This window comes from Dendrobates tinctorius, unplaced genomic scaffold, assembly GCF_039654945.1.
Source record: "Dendrobates tinctorius isolate UK_male_01 unplaced genomic scaffold, ASM3965494v1 ptg000085l, whole genome shotgun sequence".
Taxonomy (NCBI): domain Eukaryota; kingdom Metazoa; phylum Chordata; class Amphibia; order Anura; family Dendrobatidae; genus Dendrobates; species Dendrobates tinctorius.
The window spans coordinates 7,886,226-7,907,021 of NW_027361753.1; the positions used below are offsets into that span (position 1 = coordinate 7,886,226).

At 43.7% G+C, this 20,796-nt stretch overlaps 1 protein-coding gene across 8 annotated transcripts in view; it reads left to right on the top strand.

The window, feature by feature from the left end:
* The window catches only part of WDR7 (WD repeat domain 7), a 402,328-nt gene that overhangs the window by 241,428 nt on the left and 140,104 nt on the right, over positions 1 to 20,796 (top strand). For all 8 annotated transcript variants that reach the window (XM_073584827.1, XM_073584830.1, XM_073584829.1 and 5 more), the window contains one exon: positions 8,211 to 8,432. In XM_073584827.1, the coding sequence (XP_073440928.1) occupies positions 8,211 to 8,432 (222 nt within the window). The remainder of the gene's footprint in view (positions 1 to 8,210; positions 8,433 to 20,796) is intronic.

The window sequence follows — 20,796 nt, forward strand, 5'->3', positions numbered from 1 at the left end:
TTTAGACTCCTTGTCGTTCTCATTCATAACATAACTTCCATCTAACTCGACTTTCCTTGGTCAAACGTTGACTCTTCACTTGACAATCATCAGTCATAACTTAACATTCATCTTACTCAGCTTTCTTCTAAGTTGATTATCTGCTAACTAGACAATCCTCAGTCATAACTTGATGCTCTCAGTCATAACTTTGCATTGCTTTGATTTGATATTTCTTTGTTATAATTTGCCGCCCATTGGTCATAACTTGACATTCTTCTAACTTGACGTTGCTCCTCAGTCATAAGTTGACGCTCTGCTAACTTGATACTCCTTGGTCATATTTTAAAGTTTCTCTAACCTAATACTTCTTGGTCATAACTTCGTATTCCTCTAACTTGACGTCAATCCTGAGTGACAAGTTGACTCTCCTCTAACTTAACACTTCTCGGTCATAACTTCGAAGTTCTCAGTCATGACTTGATGTTCATTAACGTGACGATCTTCAGTCATCAGTTGATGCTTTTCGGTGGTAAGTTGACCCACTTTTAACTTGATACTCTTCAACCATAACTTGCCTATCTTTACTAATCTGAAGATTTTTTTTTGGTTCCCAACCTACCATGTGCTTTTTGTGTTACTTTTATCTTCTTATATAGTAGTAAGTCGCCTAAGGCAGAATGGCCTGGATGCAAGTACTACTTCTACATCACCTATACTATCCCTTACCTTTATAGCCTTCTATTACAGACCCACATGATGCCACCATCTGTCAAAGTGTCTAATTTTGTGACTTTTTTTCTTATGGTTTTGTTGGAAAGGCAAACCATGCCGTATTGTGAAACCATATTGGACACAGATCTGTGTGAGGTCCTAGTAAGATCGATTATTGATGCAAAATAAAGGTTCACGTAGAGCTTCTACATAGACTAAAAACCATCTAATGTATTATACTTTTTTATTCATTAGTAGTCTTATTTTTTATTGCTTTTCTTATTTATGATCCTGATAATACACGGCGATGATAATAAATACGTTTATTCAGAAAATCCACGTATAATGTACTAACATACCTGGAAAAAAAAACCCCCAATAATAACAATGATGAAACAAATGACACAAGCCTTGTTTTTCTTTCTGTGAGATTCTGTTCTGCTCGGGCTCTAAATGTTGAACATTTTCTCCTTTTCATCAGTCTCGCTTTTTGTTTTTCACATAAGGCTATTTCCAGTTATTAATTTTCTCGCTGTGATAGGGTGATCAACCGTTCTGTCAAGAAAATGGATCTCTCTGTCGCCCTTTAGCATGATTAAATGAAGGCGAGTCAGTGTGAGAAAATACCACATTTTCATGAGACAAATGAAATTGTAGCCCAGACTTTTTTTTTATTTTCTTCCATTTTTACAATTTTAACTGCACAAATGCCTGTGTTACTTCCTTCATGCTGAACTATCTGCACTCGGAATGAGACCCGCAGGTTGTGCTTTATCGCTCTCTCTGTCACATCTTTGTGTATTCTCCAAATCTATCAGTCTTTGAAGGCTAGGTGCACATGTTCAGTATTTGCAGCAGATTTTTACACTGCAAAAGCCAAACTGTTGGCAGGAAAAACGATGCTTCTAATACGCATTATTGCAAAACTCTACAATTTTTTCTTCCTGTGGCAAAAACTGAACATGTGAACAAGCCCCAACAGCGGCTCCTGTTGTGGTAATAATAAATAAGACATCATAAGACATCAATAAAGATTTTTGTGAATGCGGCCTTAATCTGCAAAAAAAATACACTATTGAAAAGCTTTGCATAACCGTTTGCCTACCTAAACAGATTTTTATTTATGTAAAGTTTTGTACACCCGGGTGTATGGAGGGAATCGGAAGGATGGATGGAAGGATGGATGGAGGGAATCGGAAGGATGGATGGATGGAGGGAATCGGAAGGATGGATGGAGGGATGGAGGGAATCGGAAGGATGGATGGAGGGAATCGGATGGATGGATGGATGGAGAGGATCGGATGGATGGATGGAGGGAATCGGAAGGATGGATGGAGGGAATCGGATGGATGGATGGAGGGAATCGGAAGGATGGATGGAATCGGATGGATGCAGTCGGAAGGATGGATGGAATGGATGCAATCGGAATGATGGATGCAATCGGACAGACCGGTGCAGTCGGACTGGATATGAGAGACAAATACATAGCTGAGATGGCTAGAAAGATATGAAGCTATAGTTGGTGTAGATGTATGAGATGTATGTAGATATGAGACAGAAGGATGAGGATGAGATGGATATGAGACAGATGGGCACGAGATATATATCAGATAGATATATATATATATGTTGCCCATCCGCCCATCTGATATCTATCAGATGGACGGACGGGCACGAAATAGATATGAGACAGACGGCCGGCCATGAGATAGATATGAGACAGATGGGCACAAGATATATATCAGATATCAGATGGACGGACGGGAACGAGATAGATATCGGACGGACGGGCACGAGATAGATATGAGACAGACGGACGGACGGCCATGAGATAGATATGAGACAGACGGCCGGCCATGAGATAGATATGAGACAGATGGGCACAAGATATATATCAGATAGATATCAGATGGACGGATGGCAACGAGATAGATATCAGACGGACGGGCAACATATATATATATCAGATGGACGGACGGGCACGAGATAGATATGAGACGGACGGACGGCCATGAGATAGATATGAGACAGATGGGCACAAGATATATATCAGATAGATATCAGATGGACGGATGGCAACGAGATAGCTATCAGACGGACGGGCAACATATATATATATCAGATGGACGGACGGGCACGAGATAGATATGAGACGGACGGACGGACGGACGGACGGCCATGAGATAGATATGAGACAGACGGCTGACCATGAGATAGATATGAGACAGATGGGCACAAGATATATATCAGATAGATATCAGATGGATGGACGGGAACGAGATAGATATCGGACGGACGGGCACGAGATAGATATGAGACGGACGGACGGACGGCCATGAGATAGATATGAGACAGATGGGCACAAGATATATATTAGATAGATATCAGATGGACGGACGGGAACGAGATAGATATCGGACGGACGGGCACGAGATAGATATGAGACGGACGGACGGACGGCCATGAGATAGATATGAGACAGACGGCCGGCCATGAGATAGATATGAGACAGATGGGCACAAGATATATATCAGATAGATATCAGATGGACGGACGGGAACGAGATAGATATCAGACGGACGGGCAACATATATATATATATATATATCAGATGGACGGACGGGCACGAGATAGATATGAGACGGACGGACGGACGGCCATGAGATAGATATGAGACAGACGGCTGACCATGAGATAGATATGAGACAGAGCGGACAGCCATGAGATAGATATGAGACAGGGTGGACGGACATGAGATAGCTCTGAGATGCATGTACGGCCACGACATAGATTTTAGACGGACTGACAGCCATGAGATGGATATGAGCCGGCCATGAGATGGTTATGAGACAGAGACAGACGGACACTAGATAGATATGAGACAGACCGACGGGCACGAGATAGATATGAGACAGATGGACGGATGAGATTGATATATGATTGGATAGATAGATATGAGAGCAATACATAGATGGACGTGTGTGAGCAGAGGATAGATGTTGGCTTCTGCTTTCTGTCTGTATGATTTTCCTTTCTCGCTCAGGCACAATCGTTGTAAACCTGAGGATAAATATATAAATAAGTGTGCGTGCTGTGGGGGCAGTCAGCATGGAGGGGGGGTCAGTCAGCAGGGAGGGTAGGCCAGTGTCGCCTGCTGGTTCATTTCCTACTGGAAGCTGCACATGTGTTATTTCTCGGTGTAGAGGCAGTGGCAATTGTAGTGGTGGAGCACATAGGGTCAGTGCTCGCCTATTGATCAGTTTCCCCGCAGTCCCCCTACGCCGGCATCTGCTTCATTGGCTTCTTTCAGTGCCTGCTTCACTACATTAGAATAGAAATCCATAACCAGAGCTGTGCTCATCCAAGCAAGGGAAGAAACTAAATTAAATGGTATAAAACAATCTTGGATCAGGAGTTTGCGCCAATTCATCTTGATCTAAGATGTCACACCAGGCTGTGCGTCTGAGCACCTGGACTGAGAGGCCGCTCTGGTGAACGTACTTGGAGCTGAGATCATTCATTTGTCAGCCAGCGAACAGGCCGTGCTTAGCAATTCCCCTTGTGCAGAGGTCAGTCGACAGAACAATCCGTGCCGCGCACAATGGAGCTCCGCTCTGAACCATTGTTATCGGTCATCATGCCGCTCACAGGGGGAAGGGCACCACGCCAGCCTCCTGTGTCCAGCCTCTACCATGGAGGCATGAGCGGCCGCTAATCAAATCATAGTCCGAGATGGGGGGGTGGAAGGACAAACCTAAATGTAAATGGAAAGATGCTCTGCAGAACTGTAACCTATATACAGCTGAAGATGTCCAGCACCTCCTTACAGAATTACGCAAGTGTGAACAAGTACAAGCTGCTATGACTGCACAATATACAAACCAAACAATGCAACAGCCTCTGTAAGCGCCAAGATGTACAATAGATATAAAAAGTCTACACACCAAGGTTTTTATCATTAATAATCCCCAAAAAGGCTACATAAACAATAGCTCATCCATAATGATACAACAAAAACCCAAAAGAAATAGGACCAAGGAGCAATATAAAAAATACGTAAATTTTATTTCAAATACGGAATAAAATTAGTATATAATACAGCAGTTGTAAATAAGGGAATCATAATGCTGCCTCCATCATGCTTCACTGTGTTCTTTTGTTGATGCGTGGTGATGGACTTGCACCAAACATACCTTTTGGAATTATGGCCAAAAGGTTGAACTTTGGTCTCATCAAACCATAACACTTTTTTTCCCAAATGTTTTGGAAAATGGCGACAAAGCAAACTTGTATTAAAAAAAAATAGGCCACAGAGGCTGCAGCACCATTAACAAGAGGCACCAGTGACCAAACACCACCATGAAGACCAAGTAGATCTCCAAACAAGACCATGAAGACCAAGGAGATCTCCAAACAACACCATGAAGACCAAGTAGATCTCCAAACAACACTATGAAGACCAAGGCAATCTCCAAACAAGTCACAGACAAAGTTGTTGAGAAGTACAAGTGTACTCAGCCTGGTGTAGTGGTATTCACGCAGTGTCGTAGTGAGGCAGTGACCCAGGTTAGTCCAACTTAAAAGTCTTTATTTTGGCAACTTACAACAAAAAGGCGAATGTTATCCTCTGGATTGTCCATCACAGTCCGTAACACTCTGTTGCTGTGGGCGACTGAACCACTGTATCATCGTGTGTGCGTCAGTGGTTTTGCTTCTCTGGCTCTGGCCTTTGTTCAGACTCACACTGACCTGCCTGCTCAGAGCTTCCTATTCTTCTGCTTGCAAACCAAAAACTGAAACACCCAGACCTTAACTGAAATGTTAAATGGGAATTGTGGACATGAGCCACTCCTAAAAAGAGTGGAGGGTAAGACACATTCCACTGCCAATCTTACAGGTCTCTCCAAAAATAAAAGCCCATGTCAGGTTTTCACAAACATGACCTAGTCAAATAGCTTGACCTATTCCACACTTACGTTTATTTTGCATTGTAACCACAGCTGCAGCTGTGATTACAATGCACTCCAGCGGGTTCAATATGCCTCTGCGCATCCTAGGGGATAAATAACGTCTTTTGCATATGATTTCCCTCACTGTCTCACACTGGGCAAGGAGGGTATTAATCGGAGAGGCAGCACAGAGACCAAAGGTAACCCTAAAGGAGCTGTAGCGTTCCTAAGCACTTCATAGATGTGGCCTTTATGGAATAGTAAGCAGAGAAAAGCCTTTACTTACACACAAAAATTGTAAGGCTTGTTTTGAGTTTGTCAAGACATGAGGGAGACGCCCCAAATGTATAGAGAAAGGTGCTGTGACTTTTGGGCCACCAAGGTAATTGCGATGTCTGGTGCTTAACCAACATAGCTCATCACCCCAAGAACACCATCCTCATAGTAAGACATGGTGTTGGCAGCATAATGTTGTGGGTTTGGTTTTCGGCAGCTGGAACTGAGAAAATGGTCCGAGTTGAGGGTAATCTGGATGGTGTGAAATACAGGGATATTCTTGAGTAAAACCTGTTCCAGTCTACAAGTGATTTGATAAGCAGTTGAAGGACAAGGCTGAGTTGAGGGTTACTCCAAGGCAGTGGACTTCCAGTATAGGGGAAAGTGTGATGTAGGCTTTATGAAGCTTGATGAAAAGGAGGATATGACATGACTGTCTGGACTGCTGTGTATAGGTGGTACTGAAAGCCATGGAACTTTGAGTTGCTCTAGGCTAAAGGTATAGATGGAGAAGAGTAGGAGTTGAAGGATAGAGCCTTGATGAACACCCACAGAGAGAGGGTGGAATGAAGAGGTCCTATGGCAATGGGAGATGCTAAATGTTGGGTTAGTGAGGTATGAGGAGATCCATAAGGGTGTGTGCACACGTTGCGGATCCTGCTGCGGATCCGCAGCGGATTTGGCCCTGCGGATCCACAGCAGTTTTTGCTGCGGTGTACAGTACCTTTATTTTCAATGGAAAGCAAAAACCGTAGTGCACACGGTGCGGAATTTTCCACGCGGATTTGCTGTGGTTTCAAAACCGCAGCATGTCACTTCTTTGGCTATGTTCGCACGTAGCGGAACTCTTGCGAAAGTTACCGCGAGAAATCCAGAATTCCATTCCGCGGGAAAATTGCATTTTAAATTCCCGTGATTTTCCCGCAGAAGAACTAGCGATTTGCAAGCGTAATTAGCTTGCAGAATGCTAGCGTTTTCAAGCGATCTGGAGCATCGCTTGGAGAACTGATTGACAGGTTGGTCACACTCGTCAAACACAGTGTTTGTTTGACAAGTGTGACCAACTTTTTACTATTGAGGCTGCCTATGCAGCATCAGTAGTAAAAGATAGGATGTAAAAAATAATAAAAAAAATTAAAAAAATATCGTTATTCTCACCTTCCGGCGTCCCGCGCAGCCTTCCCACCTCTCTCTACGCTCCGGCATCTTCCGGTCCCAGTAATCTTTTGTGCGAATGACCACGAGACGTCGCGCTCCCGCGAGACTGCGACGTCATCGCAGTCATTCTCGCAAATGATTACTGGGACTGGAAGATGCCGGGAGCGTGGAGAGAGGTGGGAAGTCTGCGCGGGACGCCGGAAGGTGAGAATAACGATATTTTTTTATTTTAATTCTATTTTTTACAGGGATATGGTACCCACAGCCCGGAGGACAGTCTCCTCTCCTCCGGACCGTGGGTACCATCCCCAAATGTTCTGCTTACTTTTCGCATGGTGGGCACAGCCACATGTGGAAAGTAAGGAGAACAATGCATTCCTATGTGGGTGGAATCGCCGCGATTCCGCTAAATTATGCTGCGTTTTTTACCGCGAAGCGATTCCGCCGCAGAAAAAAAACAGCATTAGCACAGCATTGCGGAATCCCATAGGATCGCATGGGATGCTTATTTTTCGCGGCAAAATCGTGAGTTTAAAACCGCCCCGAAAATGTGAAAAAAAGCGACGTGTGAACGCAGCCTTTGTGCGGAATTTGCAACGGTTTCACACCTGCTCAATTGTAGAGGTGTCAAACCGCAGGCTAATCTGCAGATAAACTGCAGATCTGATGACCTGCGGATTTTGCAAAATCCGCGCGGAAAATTCCGCAGCAGAATCCGCAATGTGTGCACACACCCTAACAAGGCAAAATGATTAATGCAAAGGGACCTGTATAGGAGAAAGTGATCTCCTTTGTCGAAAGCAGAGTATCAATCAATTTGATATGTCTGTTATAAGCTGACTGGCTATCTATCAAATCTTTGTATCTGTCTGCTGTAAAGAATTAAATATTGAAAGGGACGGTGGAATTGTGCATCTCTCAACAGTCAGACCACCACTGATCAAGAAATAGTGGCAGATCATCAGTTTATGATTTGGAGGACCCCTTTATTACCCATTCACAAATTAACTCACTTTGGACGATGCAAACATTCTAACTCGTGCGTCTTTAGGGTGTGAGATCTTGGATAACAAAATGTCTTATAATGCATATTCTTGTTCTGACCTTCTCCTCTTATGTTCCATTTCGCTGCAGGTTGTCTCTCCAACCTTCCACCAGTGAAGAAAATATCCACTTCATACGAAGAAAGACGGAAGCAAGCTACAGCCATAGTCCTTCTAGGTGTGATCGGGGCCGAATTCGGAGCCGAAATAGAACCGCCCAAACTGTTAACCCGGCCACGAAGTTCCAGCCAAATTCCAGAGGGATTTGGACTTACCAGTGGTGGATCCAATTACTCACTTGCTCGGCATACATGTAAGTAATATGATCTGGCCGGTGAAGTGTATATAAAATTGGTGGAGATGCCTAGATCTTACATACTGGATTTTTAGAAATCCCACTCCCTTACAACCAATGATAGGAAGGAGAGAATTTTGATAACTTATATGTAATAATTCTACATCATTAACATAGCAGTAGACCAATCATTCCTTAACGGTTTGAGGACCAAGCAATATTTTTTTTTTTTTTTTTTTTTAAATCTCTGCCACCCTAAAGACATGGAGATGTCTCATCTCTCGAGATCTTGGTGCCGAGATCTCCATCTGCGCATGTGCCACCCTCGGCAGCTATTTTCCCGGAGTCCATCTCATAGGAAACCATGCAACTGCGGGGGCTCTGACCTTTCACAAAATGTCGGCAGAGCCACCGCAGCACAGAACACCCGCAGCGGCGCGCCGCACATTCGAGCACCCCCTCGACCGGTAAGGTATATTCGCATTATAAGACGCACCCCCATTTCCCACCAAAAATTTTTTGGGGAAAAAGTGCGTCTTATAATCCGAAAAATACGGTATACCAAAGCGTATTGAAAGCCGGGCAAATTATAATTTCTGTTTTTAATTATTATTATTATTGTGTTGTTATTATTATATTTAAATTTTTATTATAGTGTTATTTTTAATTTTTTTCTGGGGTGAAATGTGTAAAAGAAAAAAAAAAAACAAAAAAAAAACAACACAGCAATTCTGCTATTTTGTTTCTGGATTTTGTTATGGATTTCACAGCGCAGTAAAAATGACTGGGTAACTTTATTTGCTGGATCAGGACGGTTACAGCAATACTCTTGAAAAATAAAAAAGCTGAAAAAAAAATAAATATTTGTTTCACTGTACTTTGAGACCCATAACTTTTCCTTCTTTAAGCAGTGTGAAATGTTGTTTTATCAGGATGAGGGTGATTTTGGGGATTTAATTTTGCTTTACTTAAAACTTTTTGTTCCCTGTTTGGGGGAAGTGAGATGACCAGATAATGGCATTTTTTTTTTGTGGCAATGCTACATTTTTTACTGGGAAGCTGAAGCTACAGATGCAGATGCCTTCAGTAGATCTTGGGCTGCCATAACCAGTCATTGCCAACCCTCCAGTTGATCCCTTCTTTTCCCCCTAATTGTTTACAGGTTGGAGTGCATTGGGTGACAGAGGACAACCCTCGATCATCCTTCTGACCACCTTAGATGCCACGATCACTATTGACTGCAGTATCTGAGACGTTAAACTGCCGTGATCGGAGCTAGTGCTTACCGTCGCGGTTAGAGGCGTGTGTCAGCCTCCACACGCCTTGTGCGGAACAGTCCCAAATTTTGAGTCCGTTCTCTCATTGGCTTTAGAATCTAGCCTAGGCACAATACTAGAGTCGGACTGGGGTGCCAAGTGCTCACCAGTAACCAACTCCAGGGCCCCACTTTTCAGCTACATGCAAATGTGACATTATCCACAATCAAAAAATTTATATAAAGATGAACTGGGTAGATTGTTAAATGAATAAGATGCTGCCTTTGTCTGTACATAGTGATTCAAATGTGTCGTGCCAAGTACTGCTCATATAACAGAATGGTGACCCAGCCTTCAACAAGGGCCCATCGGAGGATTCTCCTGTTTTCCTGTGGGCCAGTCCGAGCCTGCCCAAAACCATAAAACCTCAATTTTTTAGTCTTCCACTCCATTTTTTCCTCTCCTCCCAGCTCAAGGAGTGAACATCTTGTAGTGTCATGGCTGGAATCTTTTTCTGAGGTTTACCTGAAGGCATAGTTGAGCTCATGAGGGAGCCAAGGACTTGGCCGAATCTCCTGATCTTTCCATCAGTAGCACCATGGTAGCCTAGACTTTGTCAGGTCGGCAGCCTTTCTTTATCTGCGCCACTCGCTCTTTTAATTTCAAGCTCATAAAGTTGTGCGGATTAAATGGAGCGTCCTGACATTTCTAATCTCCCCGGCTCACAAGATGCGGAAAGCTATAGAAGTCTCCGCTGTTTGTTCTCACTCGTGGGGGTTGATTGACAGCCGCTGATTGCAGTTCACATGTGTCATAACATCATTGTATGAGGATACAGTCCGGAGCGCGGCGCAGCCCCTCCGACGTCTCTGACATTTTTCTATGTAAACTAAACACCGGTCGAAAATGACTTTACACCGAGTCAGAGAGTTCAGGATAAATGACAGATAGAGATATCTATTTACAGAACGGGAACACTTTAATTTTACTGTGTGATGTCCAAATACTCAATCACAAGTTCTAAGAGGATATCTTTACCCCTACGTGGGTGACTTCCTACCATTCTAGTACGGCATATAGAAAAAATGCACATGGATAAACCAAGAGGTCACTAAAATATAATATTTTATTAAGAAAATCATATAAAAAATATACAACAGTAGTAGATAAAGGGGTGATTACACAGTGAGCACTACCAGTGTTGTGGGACCGTAGATCAGAGGAACAGAGATAAGTTCAAGATGCCTGTTTGTAATAACATACATATATAACTATATAGCAGGTAAGTACCAGAACACTACAACAGAAAAATAAAGCCACTGGTAAGGATCACCAAAAGGCAGTAGAGAAATTAGAAGGCAAAGAGAACATGATGGTAATAAACAGTTACCTCAGACCTGCGGTGCCACGGCCCCTACGCGCGTTTCTTCACTCTGCTTCTCTCCCCAGTTTTAGTTGCGTAGGCTTGAAAGGGTGTTTCTAACTTTTCACATTCATGGCATCTCCATGAATCTCAGAAAAATGCGGATCACATCTCAAATAACTCCACAATGGGTGTCCCCTGATCCTCTGTATAGTTCCTGGAGTCCTACAAATTCTGGATACTATAGCATATGGTTCAGCTCTAGCGGGATTTCTTGAAGACCTGGAGGTGCTGGTGCCAGACCTAATGGACGGTTTCCGTAATGACCAGGCTGAATGATCATAAAGCGCTCTGCCCAACCATAATGATATCTATGCAGCTTTTCATAGATAATCAGTTTTGTCCGGCACTGATGTGTTCACATCTCTGTAGCTTGGGGAGGTGAGTGGACCACTAAGACCACCAGATATGAACAGCGTGCCGTGAATTCTGTGCACACCTTTTCTGCCACACGCGGATCAGGTTTTTAAAACCCCATTATACGTGTGTTGTACATTTTTTTTTTATAGATTTTCCTGAAAATAGTCCATGTTGTCGGGGCTTGTTCACAAGAGCTAGATATGCTGGAATATACGCAGCAAATTACTGCGCAAGCGCGGTGGACAAAGCTTAATAAAATCTCATCGGTGTGCCGCGGAAAATATCTGCAGCGGTTTTGCTCTCCGCAGAACTCACAGCGATAACCACACAGTTAAGCATCATGTTCCTTAGCAAATACGTCCCTTATGAACCATTCCTTGGGGTAAATTCACACGCTGCTGATTTTATTTTAGGTTTTTGAGTTCTTTTGAGTTTCTCGCATTGCACTCACAAGTGTGACCCCGGCCTTAAGCGTAAAATCTGTAGTACGTAAAGTAGCTAAAAAGTAGAGGAGACTTTGCTGCTAGATCTATACATTTTTTTTTTTTTTTTTTTACGGCGTATTTTCTAGTGGAATCCACTTCAGGAGGTTTTGGAGGAGATTCCATCAGGCGTGGCTATAAAGAGGTAGCATGTAATTTCTTTTTTTTTTTTTTTTTGCCCAACAGGTGTTTCTTGGGCAATTTTTCCAGGCTGTGTTTTTTTTTTTTTTGGGAGCGGACATGCTCCAAAAAACTCCACGTGCACATACCTCATTAATTCCTCATCCAGCAGAAGAATATCTGCATGTGAGTTGACCTGCAGTGCGGATAAGACTGCAGCTTTTGGATTCTTTCCATTGATTTTCATGGCGCATTTCACTTTCTGTAATGCACGGGGTGAAGTCCACAGCAAATTTTGCAGTGTGGAAACTAACATATTTTTTTTCCGTCTCATACGTTGATACCTTTATAACCCCAAACATATCACAACATGAAACATAACTAGTACTGATTCATAGGTTTTGTGCATTGATTTGTAGAACGGAGATCCCTTGACTATCCCTGACATTATGTCTTATCTCTATGCCTCTGACTACGGCGCCACCTGTTGCAGTCGACAGAAGGTGTGTAGATAAGAAAAATGACGCTGACCGCCGCTCTGACAGTCACTCGGTGACTCATCCTGCAGCAATAAATCAATGACTCACCAACATCTTCTGCAAAGTTCTCTTATTCCAACGCCTTGACCCGTCATGTATATATTAATGTGCAATAATTAAGATTGATGGAAGAGCTTCCCAGGAAGAAGACGTAACGCTTCGTGTTGGAGGGAACTGAGCATTATATGGTAAGGCATCCAGTGACTGTAAACACGGCACTTTCTAAGATGCCACCTTTGCCACAGGTCAGAGCATAAATTATCTGATGTGCCCCGGTCACCTGTAATCGCCATTAGTGTAAAGTGTCCATGATTCACAGCAGTTCAGACCATAGAAACCACCGATCAAGGAGCCGGGCCGCCACGTGCTGCAGAGAGTGACAAGTAAACGTGTCCTGTCCTCCGGTGTGACTCACTACAAAGTCCAACGATCCCAGGACAGCAGACCACCCATGAAGGAGCAAAACGTTTGTTCATCGGCTGAAAGTATTTTTTCAATGTTTCCACCGCTTGTAGCCACAGACAGGGCAGAGTGCCCATGTTTGACCCCTGTTAAGTGACCAAAAACACTTACAATTGTCACGTGATCATGGAGAAATGGAGGAACGTGGCCTTGTCTAAAGAAACATGTTTTACATCATCTGAAGGTTCGAGTACACGTGAGGCTATTAAGAAATGTCACCGAGATGAAATACAGAAAGAAGAAAACCAGCGAATGTAGCGTGATGGGGCAACGTTCTGCTGGGAAACCCCAGGTTCTGGCATCATGTGGATGTGGCGCGAATCGTCTGCTTAAAAGGTTATCCAGGCTTAGGGTTCCTGTATGCTATCCTGTACTCAGTTGGAGCGCTGTCAGGATTCTCCGGTGCCGAGAGTGGCCGTGCCCATGACCACAAGTACAAGCTTTGTATATATGGTCACATGCCAACTAAACGTGCGCAACCTCACTCAATACAAGTGAATTGAGCAAGACCGGACACATCTAGTGGGAATGTGGCCGGAAGTATGCAGATCGAATACCTGCAGTTACATGATCTCATGGCCGGACAGCCTCTTTAAGCGTTGTGGAGACCAAGTGCCCCTTTCAAGGCAGTTAGATACTCCAGTGCCAGTGCCTTTTTCGGGCCGATAATGTCCTAGCCACACCGCAAAAAACTATCCCAAGAATGGAGGAACATGACAGAGGTCAAGATGATGTCTGACTTGTCTCCAAGTTCCCCAGATCTCAATCCGATAGATCATCTTGGGGATGTGCGGAAAAACAAGTCTGATCCATTGAGGCCACACTGAGCAATTAATAGGATAAAGGTTCTGCTGCTAACATCTTGGAGCTTGATATCTCAGGAAACCATCAGAGGTTTTGCGGATTCCAGGCCAGGGCGGGTCACAGCTGTTCCTGCAGAATGAGAGGATCCGGACAATATTAGGTCGGGTGATTTAATGCCATAGCTGATTGATAAGGCCAAATACAAGGATGTTCAGTTCCTTCTATATAATGAAATAAATGTGATGTAAAGCTCATTTACGGCCTCAGAAAGGAATTGATCTTGCTTTCAGTTTTGATTTTCCACACTCAGATGTTGAAAGAAAGAAATATTGCATTGTTAGTTGTTCCGCGCTTACAGGAGAAAACCGCAGCTGCAGCATTACGGCCATTTTTTTTCATCTTGTGATGGAAGTTCTGTAAATTGACTTTCATTCTAGCGGGTTACAAAACCTTCATCAGGATTAATTATTATATTGATAATATTGGTTATAGGGCAATGGTTACTGTGCTCCCTGCATCCTCGTCGGTGAGGAGCTGGAGTCTACAACTTGTAGCTCTTCATCTGTTGCAAAAACTTGCTTCCCAACAATTTTTTTTATGGTCAAGGATTTAGACCTGGTTCCCTCCCGCCGCATGGTGGTCAGATGTATGAGCCCTTGCAGCTTTCTAAATCCTTAAGGACATACAAGGTGCACCTCCTCCCGCATTATGTAGAAAGGGCCCACATCTTGGGCCCTTTCCTGGTATATATGACCCACAACTTGGCCCCATCCTGGTATATATATTCCCCTTCCTGGCTCCATCCTGGTATAAATATCCCCCATCTTGGTACATGTTTGTTCCCCATCTTGGTAGGTATGATTCCCATCCTGGTATACATATCTGCCATCCTGGTATATATATCCCCCGTCCTTGTATGTATGTTCCCCATCCTGGTATATAGGTATATGTTCCCCATCCTGGTACATGTTTGTTCCCCATCCTGGTATATATATTTCCCATCCTGGTGTATACATATCCCCCATCCTGGTGTATACATATCCCCCATCCTGGTGTATACATATACCCCATCCTGGTGTATACATATACCCCATCCTGGTATGTATGTTCCCAATCCTGGTATACATACCCCCCCATCCTGGTATACATACCCCCCCATCCTGGTATACATACCCCCCCATCCTGGTATACATATCCCTCATCCTGGTATATATATCCCCCATCCTGGTGTATACATATCCCCCATCCTGGTGTATACATATATCCCATCCTGGTATGTATGTTTCCCATCCTGGTATACATACCCCCCATCCTGGTATACATATCCCTCATCCTGGTATACATATCCCTCATCCTGGTATACATATCCCTCATCCTGGTATACATATACCCCATCCTGGTATGTATGTTCCCCCCCCATCCTGGTATATATTTCCCCCATCCTGGTGCATACATATCCCCCATCCTGGTGTATACATATCCCCCATCCTGGTGTATACATATCACCCATCCTGGTGTATACATATATCCCATCCTGGTATGTATGTTCCCCATCCTGGTATACATATCCCTCATCCTGGTATACATATACCCCATCCTGGTATATATTTCCCCCGTCCTGGTATATATATCCCCCATCTTGGTTTATTCCACCCAATTTTGCCACTGTTCTTTAATGCATCGAAAAAAAATAAACCAGTATACTCACCTTCCCTCTGCTCCCCTGCCACTAGGCGTCCTCTTCTCAAACTGGCAGCTGACGTCAGCTTGCAAGCAACGGGAGCGGATGACGTCACCTCCATGGGCTCCAGGCACAAGCACGCCGATGTCAGCCACTGGCCTGTTACTGACCGGTAGCATGTATTGCCGCACACAGAACTGACGGGTCTCTGTGCTGCAAAACACTTCAGCTGAATGTGCGTCCGAGGATGCACATCCAGTTGAAGCTGGCGTCGGTGGGCCCTTCACCCGCACAGGTCCGGTTGCGGGCCTGACCGCTGTCGTTCTGCCCCTGGGGTCTAATTTATTTCCAGGTCTGGTCTGTGTTTTATAGAGGATCTGTCTTCTTTCTCATCATGTCTGTTTTAGTAAATACTTGAACTCTCTGAAAAATTTCCCTTCTGAATCATCTTTTCTAATCACTCCTATATTGTATTGTTCCTCTGTTATTTTTCCTGGCTCTTAAGGAATAAGTTAACAACTGGGTGTTCCAGAGTGCATAGAGACAACCCACCTTCTAGTCACACCCAGTTGTCAAGCTGTTCAGATTCATATTTCTAAGAGGAATAACAGAGGAGTAAAACAAAATTATAAGAAAAGATGCCCCAGAATTGTTTAATCGTGAAAAAAACAAATAGCCGAGGATCTTCTTTATTTCATGTACGTGTCTGGTGTTTGTGTTTCTTTTGGGTTTTGCTCTGGGTTCTTACTTTGTTTTGGTGATTGGTCTGGGGTGTAAATTTATCTTTGGCTCTCGTTTGGTCCGAGGTTTCCAACTATTAAAGGGTCTTTTCTGGGAGTTGTACTTTTGAACAACACCATTCATTTTACCAAATAATGTACTAGAAAACAAGAAAAATATTCCAAGTGGGGAAAATTTGTGAAAAAGAAACCACGCAATTCTGAGGTTGTTTTTGGGAATCCTTTTTACGGCGTACAATTTATGGTAAAGATTACCTTAGAATATGATTCTGCTCATCAGTATGGTTCCTACAATATCAAACATGTCCATTTTATTTTTTTTTATTATTATTTTAGTAGTGAAAAAAAATCAGAAGTTTGCAAAAAAAAAAAAAGCTAAAAAAATTGAGATTGTTTTAAGCCATTTTCCGCGACCTGTAACATTTTTATATTTTGTGGGCTGAGACCATTTTTTTATTGATACCATTTTGGGATAGATGTGACATTTTGATTGCTTGTTGCAGCATTTTTTGTTGAATTTTTTTGTTGAATATCAGCAACCAAAAAAACATAATTGTAGCATTTTTTTAATTTGTTTCAGTTACGCCATTTACCGGTTCAAGTAATTATTTTTATATTTTGATAAATCAGACTTTTTTTACATTTTTTTTTTCAATATCTTTGTTTTTAATGGGGGAAAAGAGTGATTTGAACTTTTTTTTTCACACTTTTAGCTGTTTTTAATAGTCCCCTTATAGGAGACTTGAAGCTGTGATCGTCTGATCGCTTGTACTATATACAGTGATGCCTCAGCATCACTGCATATAGTGAAAGTCACAGTCTCCTTTGAAGTCCAGCTATAGGCAGGGTTTCTAAGGAGTTCCGTAATGACAAGCACGGAGGTCGTCTACAGACCTCCGGCAGTCATAGTAACCCATCATTGAACCGCGATCGCGTCACGGGCACGCCAATGGGGTAAATGGAATTACATGACCGCTGCCGCACGTCTTAAATGATTCTGTCAATAATTGACAGCGCCATTTAACAGGTTAATATGCTCTACTTACGATTGTTAGAGGCTGGTCCTGCAGAGTATGGGGCGGGCTCACCCTGTGATCCTGCTGTAAAGGGCCAGTCACACTAAGAGATATCGCTAGCAATATCGCTATAAGTAGTGACGTTATAGCGATATTGCTAGCGATATCTCTGTGTCTGATACTTACCTACGACCGGCTCCCCCGCTGGTTATCGCTGATCACGCGAGAACGTTCAGGACTGTTTCTCGTCGTCGGCTTCCTGCGGCGCTTCCTGCTGTGAGGACGAGCGACGCGTGGAGCCGGGCGGGAGGACGCAGGATCGCCTGGTGTGACAGGTAAGTAGCGACCCCCGTCCCCTGCGATGTCGCTGGTGAGACCTGCCTGTGTGGCAGCTCACTAGCGACCACTTAGCGATGTACCAGCGATCCTGACCGCGTCATATCGCTGGTCGGGATCGCTGGTACATCGCTAAGTGTGACAGTACCTTAACACCAGCTTCTGGCTGGCGCCGTATAAGTACGGCAGATTTACGAGTCTTTTTATATATATTGCTAATTTTTCAGGTTTTTACAAGGAGGCATGGCTCACAGGATCCTCTGGGGCGTGTCTTTAAAATTTTCTGCATTATTACCCTGTAAGCCACACCCCCTCATAAAGACCATAAAGTGTAGCACTGCATTAGAAGGCCCATATGTTTTGGAACCGTTTGGTGGATTTAAAAAAGAAAAAAAAAAAAAAAGAAAACTCAGAGAACAATTGGAATAAAATAGGAGCAAAAATTGGACAATTAATACCTGGTGTCAGTCTCTCTTTATTTACCTGGACAGGTGATAATTATTATAGCTCTTTCCTTACTGAAACAGAATTGAACAGAGCGACTGATCACGTGTGCGCCCTGCTGCTATCCCATTCTAAGTCCATTGCACGGACAAAAAGCACTCGGCATCCACACTAGTGCCATAGACTTACATGTGTGCTTCAGGGCACATGTGCAACCAGCTGCTCTCTTCAGCTTATTCTGGCTTTGGTCTTGTGGTCAGATGAAAACGGCAGGTACAAGTACCCCAATTTTGGGGGTATTATTTCTTACGGAGTGGATGTGTTGTTATTAGGGATGGTCGAGTTCAACTAAACTTTTGGCCAAAATTTGTTTCGGGTTCCAGAACTGTACCGGAACCCCTTAGAAGTCAATGGAGACCAGAACTTTAGTGCTCCTGGAACTCCAAATACAAAACTGACTTCCAGGTGAAGTTTACAGTTCGTGTTTGCTCATCTCTAGTGGTGATTTATGTTCAGAGGAATGCCCCCTTAATGTATTCTACAGATTAATTTCACCCTCAAATCTCCCTGTCACCAAAACGCATGTTCAGAATATGATTGAGAGGAAGAGGAAGTGAGAACATCACAAAGACACAAAGATTTTTTTTTTTTGCATATTCGCTTGCGCAATACTAAACCCATGTGGGGTTTACCAATAACCAGCAGCTGTACTTTTGTCCTTCAGAGATTGAAATCATTTTTTTTTTTCTCAAGTTTTCCCCTCTAGTTGTCACCTTGGAGCACATACTTTACAGTTCAGTGGAGCCATCCTTATCCCCCACCACCCAATTCATCACCAATCTCCAGCGCCTTGGCCCCCTCGTGCTGCAATTTGCACCCACAAGAAGCCACGGCTCCATTTCCCGTGACATATTCCTCCCCCGGAGCTATGAAAGGACTGCGTGCATAAATAAATAACCATAAGCGTGCACTCCATCCATCTACATTATTACAGCCCCGTAATCATTTTAGATTAGTGCTACCTGGCCCGGTCCCACCACCACGGGTTGTCATTACCCTCCATCATCCTTCAGCATTTTCCCGTTTGCACATTCTCTCATCATGTCGTAAAGGATAAAACCCCCTCGAATTAACCCGCAGCTGTTAAGGCAGGTTAATGCAGTCTTTGGCCAGTGTAGCAGAGCTGACGTGTATTGGAAAATATACATTAGCCGAGGCCCCCACTTGTCCTGTACCAGATAATGGACTGAGAGGTTAAAAGCAAGTAGTGCTCGGTTCCAATCAGCATAGCTTTTTTTTTTTTTTTCCGGCCGGGCTAATTACTTTGTTATTGCGCGGACTCTAATGTGACATGTTTATTGCCTTAACTAACAACTCATTAGGTCCCTTGATGTTTTTGTCAATATTAATTCCTTCATTTAAGCCAAGTCAAAGTTTAAACAAAGATGTCCGGACTGAGAAGTGGGTAGAATTGCCAGTGATCCTTAATGCAATTCCACTCCCGAGACGGGCTATCCTCTGCAAATGGCAAGGCATTTGATGTCCTTGATCCCCCAGGAGCCTACCGGCATTGGCTTTGGCCGGTAATCTGATGTCCTATGACACCTGACGTTTTGGGACTCGCCTGATCTCCATTCCAATAGTGAACTCTGCTTGCTTCCTTATATAGCGATATTCCCATCTCAGAAACTGATAGCATCACTTATTTAAAGTTGGTGGTCCAAAGTCTAAGGCCTCAACCAATTTTGTCTTCCACAAATGCAAAAAGAAAGTGGCATTCACTGTCCCATAAAATGTCCTTTTATTTAGATTCACATATAGAAAAAGGCAGGAGAGTGAAAAGCTGAGTCGTACTGGACGATGGACGTTTCACGTTGATAAGCGCTTCTACGGGTCCATGTCATCACACTCCCCCTCCTTGGTATATTGTCCCCTCTTGGCTGTACCCTTACACTGCCTCCCCATGCTATGCCACCACTACTAAGTTTCTATTCTGTGCCCACTCACTTTACTCCCCCCATACTGTCTCCTAATATATATACCCCTTACTTTTTATACTGCCTGCTCACACATACCCCTCACACATACCCTCACTGTGTCTGCACACATCCCATCACCCTTACTCCCCATAATCTGTCCACATACATTTTTCACTGTGTCCGCATACATTCTCCCCTTACTGTCTGCACCCATCCCCACTCACCATACTTTGTCTGCACCCATCCCCCATACTGTTTCCCCATACATGCCCCCCATTCCCCCATACTGTTTCCTTGTACATGCCCCCCATTCCCCAGTACTGTTTCCTCGTACATGCCCCCATTTTCCGTACTGTTTCCTCGTACATGCCCCCATTCCCCCGTACTGTTTCCTCATACATGTCCCCATTCTCCTGTACTGTGTCCTCATACATGTCCCCATTCTCCTGTACTGTTTCCTCATACATGCCCTGCATCTCCCCCTTTGCTCCTCATTGTGTCCTCAAATCTCCCCCCACACATTAAATCCCCCATCCCCACTCCAAATCTCCCCACACATATTACATCTCCCATCCCCCCTCCAAATTTCCCCCCAAACATTAAATCCTCTCATCCCCACTGCAAATTTACCCACACACATTAGATCCCCCATCCCCCTTCAAATCTCCCCACACATATTAAATCCCCCCATCCCCACTTCAAATCTCCCCATACACATTAAATCCACCATCTCCACTCCA